The sequence below is a fragment of the Pisolithus orientalis genome (genome assembly GCF_024613125.1).
Source record: "Pisolithus orientalis strain OTSU chromosome Unknown F5J12scaffold_14, whole genome shotgun sequence".
In the NCBI taxonomy this organism is placed as follows: Eukaryota; Fungi; Basidiomycota; class Agaricomycetes; order Boletales; family Pisolithaceae; genus Pisolithus; species Pisolithus orientalis.
In genome coordinates, this window is record NW_026260795.1 from 870797 (window position 1) to 889990 (window position 19194).

The 19194-nt window shown below is 46.9% G+C and overlaps 6 protein-coding genes across 6 annotated transcripts; 3 read left to right on the forward strand and 3 right to left on the reverse strand.

Moving 5' to 3' along the window:
* Positions 1–1434: 1434 nt before the first annotated feature.
* Positions 1435–1883, forward strand: F5J12DRAFT_720979 (uncharacterized protein; the record flags this gene model as incomplete). The annotated part of the gene is made up of 2 exons (XM_051741275.1): positions 1435–1599; positions 1653–1883. Coding segments are annotated over 2 exons (396 nt in total), but the record flags the coding sequence as incomplete, so codon positions are not given.
* Positions 1884–7296: 5413 nt separating this feature from the next.
* F5J12DRAFT_689602 (uncharacterized protein) lies at positions 7297–8085 on the forward strand (the record flags this gene model as incomplete). The annotated part of the gene is made up of 3 exons (XM_051740365.1): positions 7297–7554; positions 7603–7737; positions 7801–8085. Coding segments are annotated over 3 exons (678 nt in total), but the record flags the coding sequence as incomplete, so codon positions are not given.
* A 1944-nt stretch (positions 8086–10029) lies between these two features.
* On the forward strand, positions 10030–14896 carry F5J12DRAFT_892894 (uncharacterized protein; the record flags this gene model as incomplete). The annotated part of the gene is made up of 10 exons (XM_051747609.1): positions 10030–10617; positions 10666–12774; positions 12832–13157; positions 13207–13477; positions 13533–13679; positions 13731–13803; positions 13856–14001; positions 14051–14487; positions 14540–14710; positions 14761–14896. 10 exons carry the CDS (start codon positions 10030–10032, stop codon positions 14894–14896), a joined length of 4404 nt encoding a protein of 1467 aa, XP_051600079.1.
* Positions 14897–14900: 4 nt separating this feature from the next.
* On the reverse strand, positions 14901–16463 carry F5J12DRAFT_832525 (CDP-alcohol phosphatidyltransferase-domain-containing protein). The gene is made up of 6 exons (XM_051745786.1): positions 15848–16463; positions 15673–15799; positions 15533–15618; positions 15412–15480; positions 15269–15360; positions 14901–15216 (listed from the first exon to the last, which is right to left on the reverse strand). Exons 1-6 carry the CDS (start codon positions 16241–16243, stop codon positions 15120–15122), a joined length of 867 nt encoding a protein of 288 aa, XP_051600080.1. The 5' UTR covers positions 16244–16463; the 3' UTR covers positions 14901–15119.
* On the reverse strand, positions 16367–17327 carry F5J12DRAFT_892896 (uncharacterized protein; the record flags this gene model as incomplete). Its single annotated transcript, XM_051747610.1, has 2 exons — positions 16367–16399; positions 16473–17327. The coding sequence occupies 2 exons, from the start codon at positions 17325–17327 to the stop codon at positions 16367–16369; spliced, it is 888 nt and encodes a 295-aa protein (XP_051600081.1).
* A 124-nt stretch (positions 17328–17451) lies between these two features.
* On the reverse strand, positions 17452–19075 carry F5J12DRAFT_832526 (uncharacterized protein). Its single transcript, XM_051745787.1, has 3 exons — positions 18779–19075; positions 17743–18727; positions 17452–17685 (listed from the first exon to the last, which is right to left on the reverse strand). The coding sequence occupies exons 1-3, from the start codon at positions 18874–18876 to the stop codon at positions 17650–17652; spliced, it is 1119 nt and encodes a 372-aa protein (XP_051600082.1). The 5' UTR covers positions 18877–19075; the 3' UTR covers positions 17452–17649.
* Between the last annotated feature and the right edge of the window lie 119 nt (positions 19076–19194).

Below are 19194 nucleotides of genomic sequence, written 5' to 3' on the forward strand. Positions count from 1 at the left end.
AGCATGCATCTTGTGCGGAGTCCAAAAAGAGCTTCTTTCATTCTGTTTCATTGGTCCTGCACCAATCAATAAGGAAATTGGTCTGTGCAGCATAGGATTTCTCCCAGAGAACTTGAGGCACCACCACTTTTGTTGTCAATATGAAGGGTTGCACTGCTGGGAGGAGACCAGAGGAATCAGACTCCATGGGCAACAGGCTGTTGACAACAAGTGATGAGAGTGAAACAGAGAGTGGTCAGAGTTTGAATTCTGCCATTCTTGGCCAAAAACTCACATCAAACACCTGTCAAACACCTGACTCCACAGCCAAACTGCTGGCAACTTTGAGCCACACTATTATGTAGAACCAGACTCATAATAAATTCACTAGAAGATAGGGCCATTGGGGATAGCAAGCACCTTGTCTACAGATGCAACATAGATCCCCATAATTTATATGCAAGATTTTGATGTCTAAAGATCATATACCACCCATTGCTCCATTGTCAACTCCTCTGTCTCTGCAGCATCTCCCCATCCTCATTCACAAGTATGCAGCACAGTAGTGCATTGGCATCAAGCTTGGACAGGCTAATGTCAGAAAATTATTTGGTCCATTGCAATGATGTCAGATTTTTACATGTTGATAATCAGTTCATGATAGATTGCATGTGAGAGTGTGGAGTTGCAATATGCTGGCAATGCCATCGCAATGCCCTTTGCAACAGCAATTGCTATTGTCTGCATCTTGCTTCACTGTCCACTCATTTTTCTTTATTGTATTTACTGTCTTTACTCTCACAGGATGCATTCCCTTTGTCGACCAGTAGTATGCCTCCAGAAAAGCACACTACTGCCTGCAAATCATGTGGGAAAACATTCAAGCCAACTGGAACAGGACCTCATCACAAATTGTGCATCAGGCAGGCTTGCAAAATGAATGAAGATCATGCTCACTTTGACTTGCTTTGTCAAGAAGGTACATAGGAATTTTACCAGTTGATTTTATTTCTGATTTACCACTGGGTTGATTTGAACAGGCATTCTTACTGGTGGATCAGTGACAGGGCCCACTGTTGAGATGCATGCAGAGCCAGCACCAGGTAAGTTTCCTGCTACTCTCCAAATTGGACTCTCACAATTGTTAGCAGAGCCTGCCACATTCTGGCCCATGGTTATGGATCTCGAGCCACCTGCCAGAGCTGACATGGGTGCAAATGATGAACTGAATGGTGCATGTCGATATGTGATCACATATTTTCCATGCCAATATGTTATGCAGTTGCTGAACCTGAGGTTGATATCAACATCATTGATGATATCTGAGTCAAATACCTCCCAAATGCTGGAAAGCCAACTGTGAAAGTGCCATTCACTGAGTTCACCTGAGGTCATGCACCCAAGACATACAAACTGGATCCACGCACTGCTCCATGGTACCTGTTCTGAACCCATCTCGACTTTGACCTCTCAGAATTTATCCATGATGCTGCTCTCAACAAGGAGCAAGTGAATTGTATCCTCAAGCTTTTGAAACATTCTCACACTGAGGACTGGACTCTGAATAATTACAATGATCTTGAGAGCACTCAGTGGGCTGCTTTGCACTGCATGACAGCAGTAAGTGGCATCTATTCATTGTCATTGTCAACCCTAATTACATCCTAGCCCAGTTTCAGATGATGATAATAAGTGCACCATTTGGAGGTGAGATGATGGAATTTAAGATGTATTATCATTCATTGTGGGATTGGGCCTGCAATCTCTTGAAGGATTCAGGTGTGGGCCCATATTTTGTATTTGATGCTCAGCACCTATCCAAGTTCAATGGCACTTCATCTGTTCATTTCATCAATGAGCCATGGACAGCTAACAAATTTTGGGATGTACAAGTATGTCATTAGTAGTCTTTGCATGCAACTTTGACAATTTTTTTTCAGAGTAATCTACCTTTGGATGGCAAAGTTCTAGCATTTGTTTTATATGCTGATAAAGCCAAGTTGTTGTCATTTGGTCAACAAAAAGGGTATCCAGTTGTTGCATGGATTGTGAATCTACCTACTTGGATCCATAATGGTGAAGGTTTAGGTGGTGGCCATGTAGTTGGGTGGTTACTGATTGTAAGTTCCTTCATTGATAGCATTGAGTACACTGGCTGATTTTCTGTATTGTGCTTCTAATAGGTGAAGGAAGACAAGAAGTACTCTGGAAAGAAATCATTTGCCAACTTCAAGAATTGTGTTTGGCATGAATCATTCAAGAAGATACTAGATACAATATCAGAGTACTTGAAAACTGGCTATTGGGTAAGGTGTTGGGATGGCATCACATGCCAACTTTTTCCTACCATACTAATTCTTTCAGCTGATTATGAAGAGCAGTAAGTGTATATGCTGCCCAAAATATCACAAATGCAGGCTGACAATCTTTGTCACTCAGAGTGGTCATGGCACCCATACATGGTGTGATGTCAAATCACTCTTGCCCCATTTGACTTATCCATCACAACAAGATATCAAAATTCCCTGAGGACTGTGAACGTCATACCAGCAAGAACATTTTCAAGACATTACAGGAAGCATGCTCACAGACCCAAGCAGATGGCAAGGAATAAATTCTGGTGAAACAGGGACTACATGATGTAGATGTAAGTGGCTCATGCTGTTACCTTCACTCTAGCTCTAATTGCCTCTAGAGTGCCTTCTGGGAGGTTGGGAACATGGACCTTTATTGAGCATTGTGTTGGGATAGACTCCATGCCAACTGTGCAGGAAAATTTGGTGACATTTGTGGGGAGAACTTTCAAGGATTCTCAAGACAATGGGTCATCAGACAAGGGGAAAAGTTGAACAGAAGTGCATCTATCTTGTTGCATGAAGTAGTCATGCTGATAATTTACTAGTCTCAATGCAATGCCTCATTGGTGCAGTCTCAATCATTTCAAGGAAGCGCTTTCAGTTTCATACACAGATGGTCAAAAGTTTGAGGACCTATCCAAGGTATTGTAAGTGTCTTACCAAGCTCTGATTTCACTGACATTTCCTGAACAGATAATTGTATTTGCCTGTCATGACATCTTCCCCCATGAGATGGAAAAAGATGGTTACCTCCTGTTATGCTGTCTGCGTGCTTACATTGAGTTTGATATGTATACTGCACTCAAATTACATATGACACACACACTTGCTGCTGGGCAGGAGGCACTTGCTACTTTCAATTCATTGATTCAGGTCAGCTCCGCTTTCAATGTTGTAGCTCTCCCTCACTGCTTCCAGACCAGAAATATGCAGAGAAGACACAACATACAGGGAAAAACTGGAACTTTCCAAAGAACCATACCCATATGCACATGTTTGATGACATTGAAGCCAAGGGTGTCACCCACAATTTCAACATGAAGCCAAATGAGAAAATGCATGGCCCCTTGAAGGAAGCTTATCAAAAACAAACAAACTTCAAGGACATTGCTCAGCAAGTATGTCCTAAATTGTTTGTTAGTATTCAGTGTGCCTAAACTTCTGTAGATTCTCAATGTCAATCATCTCAGACTGGTTCTTGAACATATTCATGGCAGGATTACAGAATATGATGCTTACAGGTTGACTGGAAAACTGACAAATCTGGATAACCTCAAAGCTGTTACTGACAAACCTGAGGAGGAGTTTTTCCATGTCAAGTTTGGTAGCAAAGTGAAAGAACCATTAATGTTTGAGGACATCGAGAAGAAGAGTGTTACTGACAATGCATTCAATCAATTCTGTGGAAAGCTCAGTGAGTTCCTCAACAAACACTTCAACATTATAGGGTGGCCACTTCTCAGCAGGAAGCCCATTCAATTCCAAAGGAATGACAAGGTAAGATGAAATGTCATTTTTGTTCAGTTTCTGGTATCTCTAATATTCACCAAAGATCATGGAATATCACTTTGTCAAAGTGAACTTCAGGTCCACCATTGACTGGTGTCAGTACATGGATTATCTACATTGCCATCCTAACTTCCATGGATGTCCTTGTTATGACTGTGTGCTTGTCAAGACTCAGGAGAAAGACATATTTGGGTGACTCGTACTTTTGTTCAATTGTGTTGTCAGTGAAGAAACCTTCCCTTTGGCCTTGCTACAGCCATATGATGCCTGGCTGATTGGGCAATGGCATCTGGAAGGACAGCCACCTCAACTTCTGGAGGGTATGTGTGCAACCATGCAGATCATCTGAAATTATTTCAGTCCACTCGATCATTCATGTGCACCCTTCTATATCCAGATCATACAAGACCATGGGCGAAGTATCTCGTTGTTGACACAATTCAACACTGACATGTTCCTTCATGTGCAAATGATGCACAAAGTGGCAGGGCACCTCTGAAACAGGTCTATTCAGTACATTGTCCTTCTGAAACCCTTTCATTTGAAACTGACAAGTCCCCCTTCTGATCAGTCAGTGTATTGAGGATTCAACAAGCTGTCTAGCCCATGAAATAACAACATTTTCAGTTACTTCATAGATCCATACAGGCATACAAGGTTATTTTCCCTTGACCATAGTCACCTCCTTGCTTTGGTTCATTTATTACCTTACCACTAATAATATCTTTTCATCTTTGAACCACAGAGATTTGCAAGTATGCACTACTCCTGAGGTTGTTCATGTGAATGTTTGCAGAATGGAAGCATATGTGGAAGAAATGACCAGCAGTGACATGATCTCTACCATGAACATTCAAAAGGTTTGATAAGATGTCCTCAAACTCTGGACAGTCATCAACTCATAACCCAGAATCAGCCAGGACTGGAAGAGCCATATCAAGGCTCTGTAGGAAGGTGTTGTCCATTTGCCTGAGGAGGGGCCCTGACCAGCCCCATCAATGTCATTGCGACCATTGTTCTTCCTCTCAGTTTCTTTGACCTCAGGTCTCTATAATCACATCCATATCTGCCAACAAGATGCCATTCTTCATGAAATTGCCATGCCTGGAACAACTTTCAAGGACAAGAACACTCTCCTCACTGGTGTCAGAAAAGGTTCCATTGGTGTTGAGATCTTAAAGGGCCTCATTTCTGGCAGTGCCCATGTTGTTATCACCACTTCCTGCTACAGTTGCTGCACTGTGGAGTATTACCAAGACATTTACTGAAGGTTTGGTGCCTGGGGTTCAGCACTCACTGTATGTGCCCTTCAATCAGGGGTCCAAGCAGGATGTCAAGGCACTTCATCAACTATATCTATGCTACTCTTGGCATGGATCTCAACTACATCCTTCCATTTGCCACTGTTCCAGAGAATGGGCATGAGATTGATGGCTTGGACAACAAATTGGAGCTTGCTCACCATATTATTATGCTCATCAACTTGCTGCAGATCTTGGGTGCCATCAAGACCAAAAAAGTGTCCAGTCAGCTCGTTACTCAGCCTACCCAGGTTATTTTGCCATTGTCACTAAACCATGGTCTCTTTGGCAATGATGACCTGTACTCAGAGTCCAAGATCTTGCTTGAAACCTTGTTCAACTGCTGGAACTCCAAAAGCTGGGTGAATATCTATGCCTGGCTGGTGCTGTGATTAGGGTGCATAACTTGTTAAACCCAGCTTGGCACCTACAACTAACTACCATCTTAGATGGACCCACAGTATGGGTTTGATGGATGCCACCAATATAGTTGCTTGAGAAGTCAAAGCTTACAGGTGTGCATACCTTCTCCATGAAAAAGATGGCATTCAACATCTTCAGTTTGCAGAACATGCACTCCAGAATGTCAATGTCATACCTCATGCTAACTTCAAGTTCAATCTCCCTACTCTTGAACCTGCTTCTGCCTTCAAGGAACTCAGCAAATCACATGGTATCATCAACTTGGAAAAAGTCATCATCATAACTGGGTTTGCCAAAGTTGGCCCATGGTGTAGTTCACAGACTCAGTGGGAGATGGAAGCTCATGGAGAATTCACTATTGAAGGTTGCATCAACATGGCATGGATCATGGGCTCTATTAAGCACTTTGACAGCCACCTCAAAGATGGTACTCTACATGTTGGTTGGGTAGATGCCAAGACAGGAGAGCCTGTGGACGACAAGGATGTTAGAAGCCAGTATGAGAAGGAGATTCTCAGTCACACCAGTGTCTGTCTAATTGGTGCATATCTCTCCTTTCCCTGTGATCTATTGTTGAACTCAAAATGTAGATTCCCTGAATTGTTCTGTGGGTATGATCCCAAGAAGGTGTTAAACCAGGAAATCAAATTGATCCATGACCAGCAAGCTAAGTTATCTAGGTCATCATGCTAACCCTGGGTTCTAACCAGTTTAAGCAGTACCTCATTGACTCCACATGCACCATCATTTGCATCGCCATCCTGCACTCACTAGTGGCCTCCATCATGCCGCTTCCCTGTGCCCCAATTCTGCAGCAGCCTACTATTTTATGTCCCATCTGTTCCTAGCCCCTGCAATCCTCTGCCAAATTCGATATGTCTTTCCCCAGTAAGGATGGCATAGCCATGGATCTACAGTGACTTTCCCTTGCCATGAGGTTCATCTGACCTGATATTACACACCAGCCCTTTGGTAAGAGGCATCATGGCTGCATCACAGTGCACTATTTTTTTGGTCAGGGTCAGTAGCATACACACCACTCCCACATTCAAAAGGTCATCAAGAAACTGATTGATGACCCCACTGCCCAGTCCCCTTATGCTCTGTCTACATGTTCTGAGTGCATCCATTATGAATCTCAGTGGGCACTCTCTGTCTGCACTCACTGACTTAGATGAAGCCAACACTGGTGAAGGTAACCAATGGACCATGAGTGCATCAGCTGGGTCAAGAGACAGCAGTGGTGGTCTTGTAGAGGCTCATACCTGTGCCTATGCAAATTCCTGCTCTTACTGACTGCTTCACAGGCATTGAAGGCCATCCAACTGCAACTCAATGTAGAGAAATCCCACAATCAAGAGCTACTGGAGAAGAATACCATCCTCAAGGCAAACAAAACATGCCAGTCTATGAAAGACATTCCCACCAATGTTATTGCATATGATAGTGAGATCAAGATGCTTGGGAAGAAGTATGCTGTCATGATGGAGATGTTCTTGCCACAAACACCACTAACTAATGCAATGTCTGAGTTGTCTATGTCCCCTGCTCCCATATTTGCAACAGCTGAGCATTATGCCAGCACTGCAGCAGAGGAACACAGTCTTGTTGCAGAGCTTGACTCAATTCTCCCAGAACATCTATGTAGATTGAGACATACACACTTCTTTCTTGACATCATCTGTTCACATTTGTTGCTTGGTTCTTCTGTACTGACAAGATCCTAGTTCATGCAGGTGATGCAAAATGGTTGTTCTGACATTCTCTATAAACTACATGACAATGCCCATGAAATCTTTGGGCTACCAAAGAACCACTTCCTGCCAGTTGCATCTCATCTCGAAGTTCCTGAAATCATCAAGATGCTTGGTGTTAATGATGTGGGCACTCCTAACCAACACTTCACCATCTGGTTCCCTTTTCTGTTCAAGGACATGAAAGTTGATGTGCACAAACCATTCATGAACTGGAAGCTGCTTGCTCTGGTGTGTTCAAAACTACTACTGTTCTAAGTTTGCACTGATGAGGAAAAGATTTTGAAGGGAGTGCTGTGGGGCAAGATGTCCCTCACAGAAGGCTTTGTTCATTGTGGTGGGCCAAGGACAAATGGGCAGAAATGGAAGGCCACTGCAGTGACACCAGGGTCTATTGCATGGGCAGCCACAGTGGTAAGTAGATTGCTTGCATTGATACAGCACCACATGTCACTGATTCAATCCCCATCATTATAGTGTATGTTTCTACTTTCACCCAACAAAGAGTTCCCTGGGAATGGCTGCAGACAAATCTCAAAAATCAACTACTATCAAGTGTTCTGCACATACAAACAAGTGCTTATCACCAAGTGGACGGGTTGTCACATCCAGAATGTTGTCACAGAGATGAATCACTTCATGTTTGGGAATCCTAATGGGGCTACCAAGTCCAAGACCAGTGTGATGGAGGACCTGTCTGTGGAGATCAATGCTGCCATGGCAGCAATGGATGCCACTGCATTGTCAGACAATGATACAGATGAGGTAGCTGCTGCTGATTCCAATGTTCACAAAAGTAGCTCTGGTCTGTCCACTCTGGATTCAGTCTCAATTGCTGATGTGAACATTCACATCAATGCAACATCCACACCCACTCCTGGCATGGGCAACACCACTGACTCAGTCACCACCAATAGCAATAATGTGGAATCCAGTACTGGTACTACAGCATGGAATAAGTCTAGTGGACATTATGGTAGAGGTAGATGGGCAAAGTAGCTACTAATTGTCATTACTGTTAGTTGCAGGCATGTGTACTGTAATACTACTTGTATGCAATTTTGAAAATTTTGTCTAAGTCTTGAAAAGCTCCTTAAGAGGTGTTGACACTTGTGTAGAAAGATTGGTTGCATGGACTAATGGTAACACATGCTAAAGTAAGTCTCACTACTAGTTGGCACTAGACTAACTAACACCAAGTCCTTGGGTTCAAATCCTGATCAGAGCCATAAAAAATACTTAGTAATACTTACTAGTTAGATTGGGGATGGGTTGTATTAGTAAAGATTTCCATGTAAGGTGATACTAATAGCATAGCATGTAGTAGACAAAGATAAGATAGATCAAAATCAAAATCAGAATAGAATAGAATTGTGGTCAGGTGATAAGATAAGATTACAAAAGGTAATATAATATAAAATTTTTGTTGCCTTAGTCCAAAGTGTATTGCAATCCTCAGCTCTCATTGCAATACATTGCAAGTCCAATTATGGTAGGATGGCAGTGCCCAGGGTCTGGATGTTTGTCACATGACAAGGCTATCATAACAATCATTATAATTACATTATAATTGCATTGCAATGTAGGGGTGATGGCACTATGTTTGTACTATTGACCCCCAAATATTACCTTGCTATGCCATAGCAATGCCTATTGTAAGTCCAATTACATAGAAAACCTTAGTATTGCAATGCCATTTTAATTACACATTTGATTGTGGGCATCGCAATCACTTGTGATGCATTGAAACTAATATACAGATTTTCCGACAAAGCCTACATAATTCCAAGTCAACAATGCACTGCCACTATGATGCTGCATCTGTAACATTAAACAAACAAAAATAAAACAGCTGATTGCATGACTTTTGCAGTAATGTGCAGAAAATTTGCAGGTGGCTGTGCCCACAGCTACTGACTAAGCAGGGCACGTGCATGGGGGAGAGAGTGAGTCAGGGCTACATGCACTCTTCGCCCATTCCTTGGGACTCGTTTCAATGCTACTGTACATAACCCATGTAATAATGGGTATTTTTCCAAGAAATGGGCCCAAATTCGCTAGGCCAGTGATGACTTGTGGTGCGGAGTGCAGTCACATGAATTTGCAGGTGGCGATGCCGTGGGAATTTCCAGAAGGAGCAATCCCGCCACCAGGCGGGAGGGGCGGGGGAGGGGGTCAATCGTTCGAGCGGGCCCTGTGGGGCATCACGGCCTCGTGGATTGGGCAGGATGACCGGGGAGGGTGCTGACAAACTGTGTTCACATCCTGCCTATGTTTATCTATTTTATCTGCCCTCCTAGCTAGTGCAAAGTGGTACAAGGTAGCTGTGTTAAAAATTATGCAGGGGTAGTATAAAAAGTTGCACAGGAGCAGTGCTGCAAAAGTCACACAATCAGCTGTTTTATTTTTGTTTGTTTAATGTTACAGATGCAGCGTCATATGCCACTGCAACTTGAATCAGACTTTGTTTATGGGAAAATTGTGGATGTCGAAAAATGAGTGACAAATTTCCAGATGCAGTGACCTTGTAAACAAGGTGACTTGTCCAAAAAAAAGCATCGGGGACGCGCGGTCACGTGGTTGAGACATAGCGCGGTTGGTGTCGCGTGATACCGACAAGTGAACACCTGGGATCAAAGGACGAACTAGTCCTTGGTAGTACTGTTCTTCGCCGGCACTGGTTTATGCAGGAAATCCGATTCTACGATGACGGCCTTGCTTGAGACACCGTCTACAATTTGGCGAAGGATCCAAGACGAACGGGAGCCATCCTCCTTGCCCTCCCTCCCGGGGTTCGAACATTCGATGGTGCCGGAAACGACCTCTGATCAATCATCGTCAGACGACGAAAATCTGGTTCTCCCTGTTCATTCTACACCGGTGGCTCCATCGTCACATACAACTGCCACTACAGCCAAGCTACAGTCAAGTACCTCCAGCACCGCCCGATTTGCGACCTCGGTTGCATCACGGTCCGTGTCCGTCAAGTCATCGGCCTCCCAAGGATATATCAGAAACCCCCAGCAAAGTTTCGATGTCAGTGCTATCACCTCACTTCCACATGACAGCGAAGATATGGACGAAGGACCACTCTCCCAGAGCGCAAACAGCGTTCCGGAGGTTTATCTTCCTCCAGTGGAAGCCGACGATGGTGAAGACATGTCTCTCGCCGATGCTTTAGAGTCTGTAAGTCGGTCAAGCTCTCCCCTGCCTCCCGATTTCCCAGCGGAGGAGCCCACACCGAAGAAGGGGCTGAAGTACGACTACTCCGTTTCGCTGCGATCGGAGCCCAAGGTGAGTTTGCCCACTTGGGTCTAGACACTACTACAAGGCATCTTTCAGCCCTCCCCTTTCGACAAGTACCGCAATGTAGCTTTCCGCAAGCCACTCACTCGCACACGAACACCCTCCTTGTCAAGAACCACACCTTCACCCGCGTCTTCACCTCCCAACTCCACGCCGAGAAGCAATCGCTCAGCTCATTTTCCTAGGGAAGTGCCCTCACCTACCCCTGGTATTCATATTCCGTTGCCACGGTCAACATCGGCATCTCCCGCTGTTAGGTCCCTGTCTAATGCTATTTTCCAATCACCGGACGAAGAAGCGCGCTCCAGTGACGAGGATCAGGAATCGTCCAACCTCAGAAACGAAAACCGTGATGCACACGAACCCAACCAGACATCCGAGCCGGAGGGGACTACCAATGACGATCACGAACCTACATTTACCTCGTCGTCTGACTTGAATCATCCCATGAACAACATCCTACAAGTCGGGAAGTCACCTCTAACTCTTACTCCGGGTATCTCTTCGTCGACTCCCACCTCAGCTGTCACTCCGACCCCTGCGATCGCGTCCCGCCCTCGCCCTCGATTCAATATCCCTCAAACATCTGGAGACCTAGACGTGGAGGAAGAAGTAGAACTCGACTCCGACCCTATAACCCCACGTACACGCCGGCGGTCTTTCTTATTATCCGTCATCAATTCAACCGCTCGGCCACGCTTGAAAGCTCCCACTCCCCATCCCAGACGCCTCGCCGTTCTTAATGCAGGTGAAGAATCCTCAGATGACGGTCAGGTAACGGTTGCTGCTCCACTTCGAAAGATGTTTGCGGGTGCGACACCCCGTCCTGGCAGGGGCCGTTTGTCACATCCTCTTGCGCAGGTCTACAGGTCAGAGAGCCTTGAGCCTCCATCGCACGCTGGCGGTGGAAACACCAACAGCCCCTATGATTCAGCGGGCGAACGCATGTCCTTCGTTTCCACGGCATCTTCTCATGACCTCGTCGCGCATGTACGGGCGAACGCGTCGTATGATCCAGCCGTTGGTCTTGGTGAACGAGGGAAGACCGGTCGCTTCGATGCGCAGAAGTTAAATACATACCTGCACGCACTCAACCGACGACTACAGGACGAAAACATCGCACTGGTCGAGAGGTTGAGGAAATACGAGGATGTAAAGTCGGGCCCACGGTTAAGTATTGCGAGTTCGGGGCAAGATCGGAGAGCCAGTGCTGGTAGCGCCTTGGGTGATGTAGAAGAAGACGCCGGTGCTGAGGGATGGGCAGAAGAGAAGTTGGAATTGGAGGCGATCTTGCAGACAATGGAGGAGGATATCGATAAACTGAATCAAGACAGAGCTCAGCTACAGAGAGAGCTCGACGACGAGCGCATTGAGCGGGCCAGAGACGAGGAACGGTGGCGGGAGCGAATGCAAGATGTAGAGGAGGAAGTTGCGGAAATCGCTGGTGGCACTCTGGGTAATGTAAGAGAAGACACTGGTGCTGAGAGATGGGCAGAAGAGAAACTGGAATTGGAGGCGATTTTGCAGAAGATGGAAGAGGATCTCGATAAACTGAATCAAGACAAGATTCAGTTGCAGAAAGACCTTGACGAGGAGCACAACGAGCGGGCGAGAGACAAGGAGCGGTGGCGGGAACGAATGCAAGAAGTAGAGAAGGGAGTTGCGGATATCGTTAGTGACCTCGAAAAACGACTCGACGAAGCTGAAAGTGGGAGAGTGGAGGCCGTAGAAGAACTTGCCAAATTGAATCGCGAAGCAGAGAGGGTTCGAGAACGTCTGGAGAACGAACGCGAGTTGGCCAACGATCGCATGGATATGCTCGAGAAGGAGGCAGAAAGAACATCAGAGCTGGCGAGACAATTGGAACAAGCCTTGGAAGTTGCGGAAGAAAGGATGAGAGCTGACGAGGAAGTCATATCAGGGCTAAAAAGCAGACTGACCACCCTGGAGTGCGAACAGGAGCATCAACTAGCTCTCGGCAACCGCTCTACACATAACGAAGTTAAAGAAGCACTCAGAACGAACCCTGTTGATCTGGCTACTCCGAGCAAGGTCTTTAACATGAACGGGATTTCACCAATCCACCGGCATGTCTTGTCGATGTCAATGAAAGGTCCAAAGACTCCTGGCGCACCACTTCGAGACGTAAGTTCCCAGGATCGCGCGTGCTGGTTCCGGCTCGAGACTGACGATAGATAATAGCTTTCCTGGTTAAACGCCACTACGGCTGACCCCACTGTCTCCCCTCTTCTAGCAGAGATCGCAAGGCTGCAAACTCGACTTGACCATGCCAACGAGAGCATCGACCAGAAGCTGAACCAACTCGAAGAAGCAGGACTCGATGTTATTGGTCTGACCAAAAGTCTCGAGGACGCCCGTGAACAGCTAGCCGCCTCCGAGAGGGAAGTTTCCAGGTTGCAACGGAGGGAACAGAGGCGTCTCCGTCGCCTGGAGAGGCTCAGATGCCAAAAATGCTTGGTGAAGACCGACCCTGGACAGCTGCAAAAGATAATCGATGCAAACGAAAGGTAAGATGAGTTACGTTACTTGAAGTGCTCTCGCCAACCATCAGACTAGCTCGATAGATATATCGCAAAGTGAACTTCCTTCGAATCTGTCATCACCTGTTACAAACTCCAGTGAGGCATTCCAAGTCGACCTACAGAGCGTCTATGCACAACTCGACGCAATGAAGCAAGAATGGCAGGAAGAGAAGCGCCGCCTGCTGGGCGAAAAGGCCGTCCTTGAGGATGAGGCCAATCGCATGAAGGTGGAAACCCGCAATGCCAAGGAAGAGTCCAAGAGAGCTAATGATGCTGGCCGTAAATCTAAGGCAGACAGTCAGAAGGTATTTTCGTGTTTGCCCTCAAAACTTTCTGGTACTCAACATATTTCCATTGCAGGAGGTAGAAAAGGCGAAAGCGACCATAAGTGACCTGGAGACTGAACTGCAGGCTGAGCGAGTGCGGCTGGGGCAGATGTCTACTGATTACCAACGCCTTCAACGAGAAACGGAAGATGTTGCTCGTAAATTGCAACGCACGGAAGCGGTATAGATGTCAGCGTGATAGTCGCGTTCATGAGCTCACGTCCTCATTTAGGACATTGAAGACGTTAAGCGACAGTTGCACAAAGCAAAACAGGAGAACCGTGAGCTTGAAAATGAACTTCGAGGTAGGAAAGATGGTGTCATGCAACTGGTGATGGCTGACGAAGAATTCCGCAGAGAATGCCAACGTGGAACAGAAAGCGTGTCTTTTGGAGGCCAAGGTGCGAGGGAACGCAGAGACCATCGAACAACTCCGGCAAGAGCGTTCACTCCTAGCTCGCGACTACAAAGATCTCCAACGTCAGTTTACCGAGGTCTCTGAGGTATGGGGGAAGTCATCCGTATTTAACCCGCCCTGATGGTCTCGAGCAGCGTGCTAGCAAAGCGCGGGCTGAATACGCTGCGTCGCAAAACTCGCACGACAGCCGACGGCAGGAACTTGATGCCTGTCTTACCGAAATCGATGAACTACGTCGCGCCCTAGCAAATTCAACCGATCAGCTTCAACGCACAGAACAAGAAAAGAATCGCATCGTTATCGAGAAGACTAGCATCGCACGGACCATTGACACTCTGGAAGCTGAATTGAAACGAGTCAGAAAGGACGCCGAGGCGATTGGATTCGACCTGAAAGCGCTCAAAACGGAAAAGCAGAAAATGCAACAGAAACATAAAGAAGAAGAAGCCGAGGCTGAGCGCGCGAAGAAACAGAGTCAGGCCCAAATCCGACTCCTCACTGAACAAGTTGAAAGTCATAAGGCCAAAGCGAAGAGAGCTAGAGAAGATCTCTTGCGACACGTTTGTCCTGCGTACGTTTCGTCTACTTCGTGCGCCCATTAGCATTAACTCATTATTGTTCAGGGATGAGCAGAAGCTAGAGGCACTCAAAGTCCAACACAAGCAGGAATGCAAAGGTCTCATAGTCCAGATACGTTACCTGAAGGCAAAATTTACCCGTGAATCCACGCTGCGAGATGACCTTGCTTACCAAAAGCGTTACCTCCTTGTCTTGTTGGCCAACTTCGAAGAAAGGTGGGTCTCTCGTTAGCTATAGCTTGTTTGTTTACTGACCAGGATTCCAGCGACAAGCGGATTTTAGCTTGCATAGCACGCATTGGGTACCCCAAACAACCACAACCTGCGCCGGTACTTCAGAAGAAAATACGCCACCTTAGGAGCGTAGCGCTCTGCGTTATTTTCGCACATCGCATTAAGTGAGTTTCCGCCACCCCGTTCGACGTCAAACTAAGCACCGTTATACAGGTGTGTCAGTGATATGTGGCGGCAAGCTTGTGCAAATAAGCAAGCCATTGCAGATGCACTGCAGGAAGTGCGCCGTCGCAGGGCGACAGCTGAAATACATAACGAATAGGCCTGTAATGTGTATTGTAATCTCACCCTCAGCCATGTGCAGTATTCCACATCAATCCCTTCATGGGCGTCACCGTCGTTCTCGCGTTTCGGATAGGATCCGGACGGCATCCTTGGAAAACATATAAGACAGACCACTCCATATCGTGGTAACGGCCACTAAGAGTCTAATAGCGATGAACTAAACGGTGTTCTGGAAGCAATAAAGAATCCACTTACTGCATCTCAGGAAGATATACACTCAGATATGCAGGTGCAATAGGAGCGACCGTTATTGCAAACATCAGAGCCAGCTGTGCAGCGGTATTGAACTACGCAGTGATTTAGGTATGCAACGAGACGCAAAAAAAGAATTTACACACCTTGCTTATGGTAGTTGGCCTTACCTCAGCTGATGGTATCGAGAAATCCCAATACCGGGCCAAGGTTTTCTGGCGAAAGTCGATCAAAATATGACTCCTGCTTGTTGCAAACAGTACTTACCGGTGGAGGTAAGGAGGAATAACGAATGTAAAAAGCAGAGAGACTCAGGAGCACATCCCTTCCGATGATAATAGTTGCCAGTGAAACTACTCAAGGTGTGACTTCCGACCTCGCTATACCACGAAAAAAGAAGTATGCACCTGGAAGTAGACCCTTCATCGTTAGTGTCACCGTCAAAGTCGTCATCAGTGTTTTGTCAGCAGCCGGGTCTAATATTGTCCCCAGTACAGAGCGCATGTTGAACCGCCTAGCCAAGAACCCATCGACCTTCCTACCATTGATAAACCGCAACTTGCGAGGCACGAGCTCACTTACCCAGTCCGATAATCCAGCATAGACGAGTAATCCAGTTGCAAGGTAGAAGTTATCCTGCAGTATTGACCACCCCAGCACGGGACAAGCTAGAATACGGGACACGGTCAAAAGGTTCGGGATGGTATAAATATCTTCTCGAAGAGTAACGTTCTGATGCGATACTTTGTCGCTGCTCAAAGTATCTCCTAGCTTGTTGGTGCCTTTGTCAGAGGGCAAACGCGAAAACCGCGCGCAAAGGCTTGTGTTGAAAGAACGACGTGAAATCGACCAAAGGGAGGAAGCCCCAAGCCGGGATAACAACGTGGGTACATAATGGCGTTTGAGAGGGCGAATGCACGGTGCTAAATGAAATCGAGACGAGAGAACGACGCTACGAATGAATAGCGATGAGGACATGGCCAAGCGCGAATTTAATGCCCAACCCAATCAATCGACCAGTGACACCGTACTCATACATATGTAAACACTCGTACACAGGGGCTATTGTGTCTGCGGGCACTTTTATGTTCTCCCCGTTCATCACGCTCCTTGTTGGGAAAATTCCAATTCAACCTATCAGGAAATGGCACGTCCACGTCTCAAAGTCAGCTGCGTATGGGCCACATCGTGCCAGAAGAACACTCACGTTTGATATCACTCTCTTCACTTCCGTGACATATGCTCTGCGAAATTCTTGGAAATACTGTAGCTGATGATGGCAACGGACGCTGGACGACTCAAACCAGGTCGATGCCACGTCATCGGGTATTTCAAGCGCGGAAATCGTTGACGGAGACGGCCGTCGCAGCAACCTTTCCTTACAGGCAGTCCTATAGTTTTTGATCCCGGAATTACTAACGTCGCGGTAGCATTTGGCGCACCGTCCGTAATTCGTAGGTGGGAACCACCTTTCGTTTGTGTCCGCATCGTGAGCCGCGGCTGCACACGCTCTGTGATACAACAGCAACCTGCGGTAGGTTGCTGCCGTCATGTCTTCCATCTCCTCGACATAGGGAACGGTCCTATCCAGTACATCCAACCGAAGACTCTCCATTGCCGCTCTTTGGGCCAGATCTTTCCAACCATAGCGACAGGAAAGAGCGTAAATGGACAAGAAATGTTCTTTCAAGTATTGTGCCGCGATCAATTCCTTGGCGCGAGGCAAAGCATCATCAGATATGTTATACTTTGCAACGGCTCTCAGGAAATCTTTTGCGTCGTTGTAGGAACGCAAAGCAGGAGTGGTGGTTGGATAGATGAGTCTGAGCAAGGTATCTAGGGTGGTACTGCTCTCCGAAACTTCGAAAGTGGGCAGGGATGTCTCGGAATGACTCTTCTGTGAGCTGCCCAACCAAAACATGTTCTCGAGAATAGGAGATGAGAGCGACAGGATCACTTTAAAGACCCAGAACTCGACGTTATCCGAAGAGAGAAGGATGACGTCGGCATCGACGCGATCGAACGGAGCTCTAGCTGTGGAAGTCGACAGCTCGGACTTCATGGTGTAAGGACGAAAAGGACGATAACTGGTTTAGAACTTGTCCACCAGAGATAAGATGGATGCAAGATCGGGCACGTGCAGACAACTTGTGTTTGGATGCACTTCTTACGATGACCGGCCGAGGCCTTGTTGTCCAGAGATCTACGCTCTCCCAAAAAAGTCTCCTGCAACACAGACTATTTTCAATACAGTGCGCGAAGACAGCTGGCAACAAGAATTCATATTGTGATACTGTCAAATCAGGCTAGTAATCGATACTATCCCATGACTGTGCAGCCGTCCCCCTTCATTCGCTGCAAAGTTGGGATGGCTTTTATCCTAACTATGCAGGGGAATGGAAGGGTATGTCTAAGTCCACCTGGAGTGCACGTTTAGCATTAGGCCAAAGGGTGATCGATTGATCTACCACACTGACCGTATCAATCGCTTTCTCCACCTCTACCGAAAAATGCTCTCCAATGAACGTACTCATGTCCAGGTAGGCAGCTGGCCGGCAAGTATGGCAGTGGGCTGCCGTTTCCAGAGCGTCCATGATCAGCAGAGGGTCGCTGACTACCTTTCCACAGGGTCGCTCCCGCAGCGCAGTTCTCGCACGTTCCATGTACTCGATAAACCATGCGTTTACCTCGTATATCTTCCCATCAGACAGTGGCCACGAAAGGGAATGGTGCACACAGTCGTCGCACTGGAACCAGACCCAGCGCGACGCGAAGCCAGGGAACCATGAAAAGTCGGAGGTAAGTCCACACACCACAACACTGCATTTGCGGTGGTACTGGAGGAGTTTGTGGTAAATGGAGGCGGGGATATGTTCTAGTTCCTTGACATAAGGGCCAAAGATCTGGTGACGAAGGGTGCTCCTCGCTGCGAGACGAGTTTCCGCTTCAAATCCGAAGCGGTATGCGATGGCAAATACACGCAAGGGTTCTTCCTCCAAGAACGAGGGTTGCACAAGGGCACCTCTCACTCGATCCATCAGACCCCTCATCCCGAATTTCTTCATCATCGCCAATACGTTCTGGACATCATCCAGATTCTCGAGCACAGGGTTCGTGAAAGGGTAGCAATACTGCAAAACCCTTTCTGTTGTTAAACTGTCCTCGACGATCTCAATGATGTCGCGCCCTTTCTCTTGTTTAATGACGATTCCCGAGAATTGGGGCGAAGGAGACATTGAACCCGCCATCAAAGAGCGCTTCAGAAGAGGTGAAGCAAGGGTCAAGAAAATCTTGTGAACAGCGAATCTACCTCCATCAGATGTATGCAGGACCAGATTGGCGTCGTTGTCGTCAAAGGGGGCTCGGAAGGGGGAAACTTCAAGAGTGAGAGGAGCGAGATCAACTACGATCTGTGACATGATCATGGGGGGACTGAAGGTTAACAGATGCGTTTTACCTGGTCTTTCATTGCAGATATAAGCTGGGTTCCAGGTGGAAATCCACGTAGCCTACACGAGGTTTGAAGCCAGTTGTGCGCATGGGTAGCACGGCACGGCGACACGGTCGATCATCGTGCATTGGACACATGCTTTTATATGGATCTCGAACATTTGAATGACGACCTGCGATCAATAATCCCCCAAAAACCCACTTTAGAGCAGAGACAGTATGCAGCCCAAGTCACCTTAGGTTCCAGCTGCTGTTGTTGAAGACGTCCTGCCGTATCGGTACCAGTTTTCGTGAAGTACTCCCATGATGGAGCCACGCCTCGTCCAAATCTCCTTCGCGATTTCATATCAGGATTCATCTGTATTGACAAACAGGACGTGACGACAATAAACCACTTTTCGTTGGAGCTTGTGGAAGTGCACCACCTTGTACATCGTGCAACGGGGACGCGGAAGTGGAGTCACGGGTGGTTGTAAAGG